Raw genomic sequence first — 8,663 nt, 5'->3', positions numbered from 1 at the left:
GAATTGATATTTATTTAACACATATTCCCTCCGTTTTATTTTATTTATCATTCTAGACTTTTGCACACATATTAATAAAACATGTGATTTTATATATTTCCAAGATAAAAGCACAATTACTTATACACCTAACCACATTTCAACCAATAAAAAAATAAACTGGAGAATCTTATTAATAAATTTTGCATTGAAATTGTAAAACGACACTTATTTTGAAACGAAAAATTTTCCCTAGAACGACACTTAATCTGAAACGGAGGGAGTGCTTTACAGTGGTTTAATTGTTCTTTTCGGAGTTGTATATTTTTATTGCTAGATATTTGTTTGGTTTTTCATTAAACTCTTGAGATTATTAATGTATTGTATATACTTTTATTTTATGCAATATATATGTTTTAGAAAAAGTTATTAGACAAAAAATAATAGTAAAAGAGTAATACTAATATCTTATATTAATGGTCAACAAAAATCCACAAATAACTGTTATTATTGAAGTACATAAAATAAATTGTGATATGATGTTCAGTGTTAAATAATACTCCCTCCGTTCCCGAAAGTAAGATTTTCTAGATTTTATTCTTGTTCCACAAAGATAGATTTTCTATATTTTTAAAGTATTTTTATATACTTTTGAAAAACATTAATTGTAAATATTTGAATTGATTAAATTTATTGGTAGATATTTATCTTGCTTATTTATGTTTAAAATAAAATAATTCTTAAAGATACACTAATTAAATTTTACTTTGGCTTTAGAACCAATAATTTCATAATTTTAGAGGTTTTAGAACACTTATCTTTTGAAGTTTTTTTCTCGAACCTATCATACATATATATAAAATCAATTTTGAACAATGGTCAATAATCGTATTTGCATAATATTGTTATTTTATTGAACAAAATAGTTATTAAAAAGTTTAACCAATTATGTATTATGGTTAAAATTCTATATTTTATAGTTTTCTTTGGATGTCATATATAATGCATGATATGTAGTTTGACATTTTTATTTTAAAAAACAGAGCATTTAGTCAAAAAAAAAAAAAAAAAACAATGCATCATACGTAAATGGAGCTTTTTCTCATAGAATAAAACAATATAGACACCAAAAGTCATTTGTAAAAAAATAAAATTTGAATGACATCTTACAATAAATTTACAATTATTTGTATAATCATTAAACATAATATACCTTTAATGTGGATTTTTTATCCCAAAATCCTATATTTTTATTTTGAATTTTCTTTGATATATATAAAAATAAATAACTCATTAAATGTATAACTCGGATGGTTTCAAAGATTGCAATCGGAAGTTCATGAGTCACCGCGTTGCCGTCGAACGGTTAGGGTTAGGGATGAACCCCATTTCTTCGGACCGCACACACTATTAAATACTATATATAGTCCAAAACACATCATATAAATGAGTAACTATAAAGCCCATTCACTCTTATATCTGGCTAGCGTCACGTTCGGGTATTTACTCGGTCAAGTTGGGTTATTATGTTGCTACAGCGACGGATATTTTGAACAACACAAACCCGGAGGGAACTCAGCCTGATCAGAAACTATTTAAATCCATCTGGGCCAGCAAAGTGTCGCCAAAGCTTCATCTATTCCTCTGGAAAATTAATCAAGGAGCCATAGCAATCAGGGAGAATCTAGCAAGGAGGGGACTTATCAACAACATCACTTGTCGGCATTGTGGTGAACTAGAAACCACAGATCATGTTTTTCTGCATTGTACCTTCACGAGACAAATCTGGTCTTCACATATCTGGTCGTCAGGCTTTGATCCAACACTTTGTGAATCCTTCGCCGAAGCGTTCTTGTGCTCTACAGTGGCTCCTAATCTCCCACCGCTAGGTGTAGCAACTAATCTCTTTCCTTGGATTTGTTGGGGCATCTGGACAGCTAGGAATTATTTCATCTTCGAAAACAGAAGTTTCACGCCAGCTGAGGTTGTTTCGAATGCAATTCGAATGGCTAGAGAGTGGGGCCTCGCTCAAACCCATACAACCTCAACACGGTCTCCTCAGCATCGTCAAACACCAGCGCTAAGTTCTTCTGCTAATGTTGTCTGTTTTACCGATGCGGCTTGGCAGGTTGAAACAAACATAACAGGTTGCGGATGGCTACTTAAAGATCATGGTGACGTCTGCCTAACACAGGGTACTTGTTCCTTCAATGACACATCCTCAGCATTGGTGGCCGAAGCTCTTGCAGTCCGATCAGCACTTCTCAACGCCCTCGAGTTGGGCATCTCAAGAATCTGTATCAAAACAGATTGTCAAGCACTTGTTGCTATTATCACCTCGAACCATCACCCGGCGGATCTCCACGGAATCATTCGGGATATCGAGCATCTATCCTCTTCCTTTGACTGTATTTCTTTTGCTTTTATTTCCAGAAACTTGAATTGTGAGGCTGACTCCCTTGCAAAGACTGCTTTGTACTCTCCTTCCACCAACTAAGTTTTCTAGTTGGATGGCTTTATAATATTCAGTGTTCAAAAAAAAAAAAGCCCATTTCCAACTCCGACTATGAAACAATTAAAGCCCACCAAATATCTGAATAAATGAAATGATGAATTTTACTGGCCTAGACACGTGTCGCGCTCACGAGAGCCGACTTTATGACATGTATCCTATGTGGTTTCACCAGGGTAGAGAAAATATATTTTTATATTCTCTCCGTTTCAGATTATTGTCGTTGTAGAGAAAAATTTCGTTTCAAAATCAGTGTCATTTTGTGATTTCAATACAAGATTTATTAATAAGATTCTTCTATTTATTTTTGTATTTGTTGAAATATGGTTAGATGTATAGATAATGATGTTTTTATTTTGAAAATGTACAAAATTAAATGTTTTCTTAATCCATGTGCATAAACATAAAACAACAAATAAAGTGAAACGGAGGGAGTACATAGATTCACGACCTTACCATTTGTAGGGTTTTTTTTATGCTATAATAAAAACCAAAAACCAAAAATATCTATATGAAATAATTAATCAAACTCCATATACAAAGATGAATACAAACACTCATGACATTCCATGAATTAATCTATTTTTGCGTAAGTGGGATCTAAAATTTTGATGATCACATAGGGGCCAAAAGGCCTTGGTTCAAATACAGTCACGCAATTAAAGAACTTTCTAATATAATCTTATCTGGATTAGATCCAAGGATTCCATTAGGCTTTCTTGAGCTTTTTAAGGAGATGGGGCATGTAAACTCTCGTACATATAAATTAATCTACACTTTTTTAAACCCTTTTGTCAAAAGGACACAATAATCGTATGATATATTAGAGATGTGGTGAGAAAGCTTTCAGAAAAAGGACATAATAAACACTATATTTTATAGAAATATGAGTTCTTATCTTTACCTGGCTTTTATGTTCTTGTGCTACACTTGGGATAGTTTCATATATTATAAAATATATATTATAAAGAAATAGGACCGTAATCTTTTTCGAAAAGGATCAAAGGTGTTCTCTCAAGACTAATTCATTAGTGGACAATTTCTAAAAAACAGTTTCTTAGCATTATTATATTATTATTTTGTTATCTTGTTAAAATTAATAACAACAAAAAAGGGCAATGAATGAAAGACATGTTAGTGATAGTCTCTTCCTCTCTGTATGAGTCTTTTCTTCAAGGGACATTTCTCGTAGTTATTCTCCCCTGTCTCCTACTGTTTATTTTTTCTTTTTTGGCGCTAGAAACCCTTGTAAAAATTGAACCTACATGCGGATGCTCTTACACTAATCACTTTTTCTCCGTACCACATTTTTCTTTACTAAAGCTTATTATTAACCATTAGCTCAAGAGTTTAACTGTTGAGATTCTTTTTTTCTTTTTTCTTGTAAACCGGCTTATGTGTTGAGATTCTCCGCTCTTAAACCTCTTCTGTACTACAGTAGAACCTCTATAAATTAATAATGTTGGGACTTTAAAATTTTATTAATATATAGAGATATTAATTTACAAAAATTTCCTTTTTTAGATTTATTTCTATTTTTGGTTATAAAATAAGAAAATATTTGATTTTAGCATATATACATTATTAAAATTTAAAAAATAATGAATTTCATATTGTTTTATTATCTTATTTAGTGTATATTTTTATGTTTCATACAATTTTATGTGATTTTCGATATAATTTTACTAAATATTATCAAAATATATTGAAATATTAAGAAAAATTGATGTATTTTCATTGTAAATATAAAACCAAAAATATAATATTTATTTGTACTTATATAATATATATATATACTGATAAATTATTAATTTATGATTTTAATGGGACTATATATTTACATGGGAGTTTTAAAAATATTATTATCTTATTATTTTATCGATTTGTATCATATTTTACACCGGCCCAAATTGGGACCGACGAAATTTATTAATTTATAGAGATTATTAATTTATAGAGGTTCTACTGTACCTAGTGTCTTGAAATAATGTTTGAACTATTGGCTAAACACAAAATTAAAATTCAGTCTGCCAAATGACTAAGTCCAATAGTGTAAGAGAAGGCGATGGCGAGTCATTGGTTACTTCCATACATCAATACTATTAAAACAGGAGCAATATTTATCGACTACTTTTGGACTATAAAAAAAGTCTAGGTTGGTTCTATTATTTCTCTTTATATATTCATATATATAATTTAATTATCTTCCCTATTACTTATATTCATATATTCATATATCTAATTTAGTTGCAATTAAATATACACCATGCCTAAAATTAAGAAACTAACTAACTAATCTATTTTTTTAAACTAATAAATTTAATTTATATAAATACGAAATTTCAATAAAAATAAATTATATTTTATTTATTAATGTAATAAATAATTATATATGTCTATTAATTCGTTTATATACAACTATATATTAATCCAAATGCAAAAAAAAACAATTTCTTCAAAACCCTCACTAAATACATAAAAATATAATTCTTATTAAATTAGATATACATATACATACATAACGAAACATGTTACTTGATATTTTTATGAATATATATATATATATATATATATGATAAAAAATATTAATAGTTCGATACTATTAATATTTAAAACACAACGAAACATGTTACTTGATATTTTTATGAATATATTTTTACGGGTTATTCAAACACATATAATATATTTATGAAATATTAACTAATTCAACAAATATATTAACACAATTATATCATAAAATGTTACATTAACATAAATTGATGCAAGAGAGTATGAATCAATGATTTAATTAGTTGTAAAACATAATTATATATATATATATATATAAAGATTAAAAATACTAAATATTTACATTTCTAATGCGAATAATGAAATTAAATTAAAATTTTAAATAAGTCATAAACAAAACATCAAAAAATCTAATAACATGTGAATAACAAAAGTAAACTAACTAAATAAATGAAATTATATTTACAAACATAAACCATTAAATTGTAATAAACATATACAAATTATTGATGCTCAAATATATTTCTTTTTTTAGTATGCATCCTCTCGAATATTGATCTATTACTCTTATAACAAGATGAAAATTTAATTTGATTATAATAATTTAAGTCAAACCGAATTTCATATTGGATCATCTATCAGTTCAACCGGTAGCCAAATCCCGGGTTTTAGTTGTTTTTACGGGTTTTATAGGATTTTTAAATAATTTTCTTTTTTTTGAAAACTAAACCGAACTACATACGAGACCACACAATTTGTCAATTTAACTGCGAGTCGGGTCGTATTTTAAAATACTCAATATAATATTTCATTTTGCTAAAAAGTTATATTAAAAACAAAAATATACCCGCCCTCTGAAAGGCGGGTCAGAATCTAGTCAGTAATATTAAAACACAAGTCGTTTTTTGAGACCACCATGAAGTTTTGAAGTATTTACCATTCTCTGCCAATGAAATATTTTTAAGGTGTGAATTTAATTAAATATTTTTTCTCCTAGAAATAAAACAATAAGAAAATAAAACATTATGAATCAGTTATGATAAGGAATATTCCAAAAAAAAATCAGTTAATAGTTTCTACCTCCTATCTATCACACGTTACATTATACTCTCTAAATATTTACGTTATATTTTTATTGTGTTTGTATATTATGATATGTTCAAAAAACATCATCATCTAATAGTATTGACGATCTATAGTTAAATATGTGGTTTTAAAATAACGAAATATTTATAGCATAATTTACCAAATACAAAATACTCATACGATGCTAGGTTTACATTATAAACTATATATAAGCAATAAAATACTTATAGCTTAAATTTTAATAAATTAAATTCTTTTAAATAGTTAAGTGGAAATTTTAACATGTGTTGACTTAATATATTTAGTTACATTTTAATTTTGTAATCACCATATAATCCATGAATATCTAACATGTTAAGATCATCTCATGAATATCTTACGTAAAGTTTTAAAATAACAATATATTGTTTGTTACAATATTTTGTTTCTCACCTTATACCTTTAAAAATCTATTTTGTTATTGGTTTATGATATTTACTTTTATACTAACTATATTTTAAATAACTATTCTAGCAAAATTGAAATTCTAACAAAACGAACAAACAATTTAAATTTCAGTTATTAAATTTATCTTCAATTCATTTTGAAAAAATATCATAGATGGTAGAAATAGGATAGTATCAAAAAAAATATTTTATATAAAAACTTCATTTATTTCAAAATAAAATGAAAATCATACAAAATTTTCATTTTATTTAATTACAAATTTTGCATATATCAAAAATTAGATATAAAATGAATAACTCACGCTAATAATAAATATCATTAAATTCATTGTTTATAAATAAAGTCAAAGCTGAAAAATATATAAAACTAAGTGCCTTTTAATTCAGAGGTTCAAGATTTTTATATCCGACCAGGACACTTAACCAGATAACTTTCCGATTCACTCAGTTATTAGGTCGACCGTAGATGAACCGCATGTTACTAAATTAATTAATTTTCCTATACAAATATTTCATATTGAAAAATATAAGACATATTTTATGTTTTTAAAAATATATAAAAATACTCAAATTTAGTTATATTATTTTTATTTTCATTTCACATACAAAATATCAATAAATTTTTTTAAAAATTAATATTTTTATAACATTTAATAAAAAAAATCAAGACTTAAAATCCATAAGTATTTAAATGTCAAATGTGAATAATAAAACTTATGTTTGTATCTAAAATAACTTCTTATTTATAATAGAAAAATATTTTAATAAATGAATTAAAAATATAAAATAAATAAATAAAAATAATATATTGACACATTGTTTACTACGTCAAAAATACAGAGTTTGAAGTCACGCATAAAGAATTAGTACTTAAAATTACGTAACTGTTATGAACCGACTGGTTCAGGTGGATGTTTATCCAAAAGATACTTACTAGGCTTTGGCCCATTAGTAGCCCATCTTGTAGTTCCCTATATAAGGAGTTCATATTCGACATTAATAAGACACACACATTCACAACACGTTATCAGCACGAGCTAAGCTCAAAACCCTAGCAAAATTCGTAGGTCACCAAAACCTTAAAAACTAGCCGCATCTTAAAACAGTCATATCTCCCTAACCGTAACGACCTAGACGGCGAGCCACCTATCAATCTGAAGATCTCGACGAGACGAAGCCATCGCCGCTAACCTCGCGAGGATCCGATCTCAGACGCGCCGGCACGCTCTGTTTTAGTACGCGCCGTCAATTGCTCAAGAACCCTAATTTTGATGCAACTTCAAATAGATCGTTCTCTCAAACCATAAGGATCCAGACGACGTGCGACATACCAATTTGAAGATCTTGAAGAGAAGAATCCATAGCCGCAAACCTCGCGTCGATCAGATCTCAGATGCCCCGCCAAGCTCTGTTTTAGTGCGCGCCGTCAATTGCACAAGAACCCTAATTTTGACTCAACTTCAAATCGATCGTTCTCCCAAACCGTAACGATCCAGAAGACTTGCGACATATCAATTTGAAGCTATTGAAGAGGAGAATCCAACGCCGCAGACCTCACCTCAATCCGTTTTCAGACGCGTTCTCTACGACAGCTACAAGCCGCGCCGTCAAAATCAGAAATAAACCTAAGGCTGCAAACTTTTCTCTCTAGTGTTGTTTACAGCCGATTATCTTTGATCTTACTAACTCTTTTTGATAAATTTGTTTAAGGAAAACAAAGGATCCCAGTAAGATCAATTGAGGTTAATATTTCCAAAAGAACCAAGGAGCGAATCGAGTTAATTCAAAGGTAAGTCATCAAACCCTAATTTTGATTGATCCGATTTTTATGAAAAATGTTTGAAGTTGAGATTAGAACTTTAGAGAACTCGTATACTCTGGTTGATTGAATCATTAGGTTGCTAGATTTGATATAACAAATTTGTTTAATAAACAAACCCTAAAGTTCATGAAATTTAAAACTTATAAAACTCCAAACCGAATCGGATTATGAAACTCTTTAAACCATATCCAATTATTAAACCCTAATCTAAACCGGATTATGAAACTTATAAAAACCAAATCCGAATTGTGAAAACATTAAACCAAATCAGTATATAAATCCCTAAACCAATCGATAGTATAAACCCTAA

General features: G+C 28.5%; 1 protein-coding gene across 1 annotated transcript; it reads left to right on the top strand.

Annotated features, from left to right (window-relative positions):
* Window positions 1-1,984: 1,984 nt before the first annotated feature.
* On the top strand, window positions 1,985-2,476 carry LOC108835083 (uncharacterized). Its single transcript, XM_018608388.1, has one exon. It carries the CDS (start codon window positions 1,985-1,987, stop codon window positions 2,474-2,476), a length of 492 nt encoding a protein of 163 aa, XP_018463890.1.
* The last annotated feature ends 6,187 nt before the right edge of the window (window positions 2,477-8,663 follow it).

This window comes from Raphanus sativus, chromosome 1 (assembly GCF_000801105.2).
Source record: "Raphanus sativus cultivar WK10039 chromosome 1, ASM80110v3, whole genome shotgun sequence".
Classification (NCBI taxonomy): Eukaryota; Viridiplantae; Streptophyta; class Magnoliopsida; order Brassicales; family Brassicaceae; genus Raphanus; species Raphanus sativus.
This window is presented reverse-complemented; position numbering and strand designations above follow the sequence as displayed.

Excerpts from the sequence above, each read along its gene's own strand:
- LOC108835083 (XM_018608388.1), top strand. The coding sequence starts at position 1,985 with ATGGCTAGAGAGTGGGGCCTCGCTCAAACCCATACAACCTCAACACGG.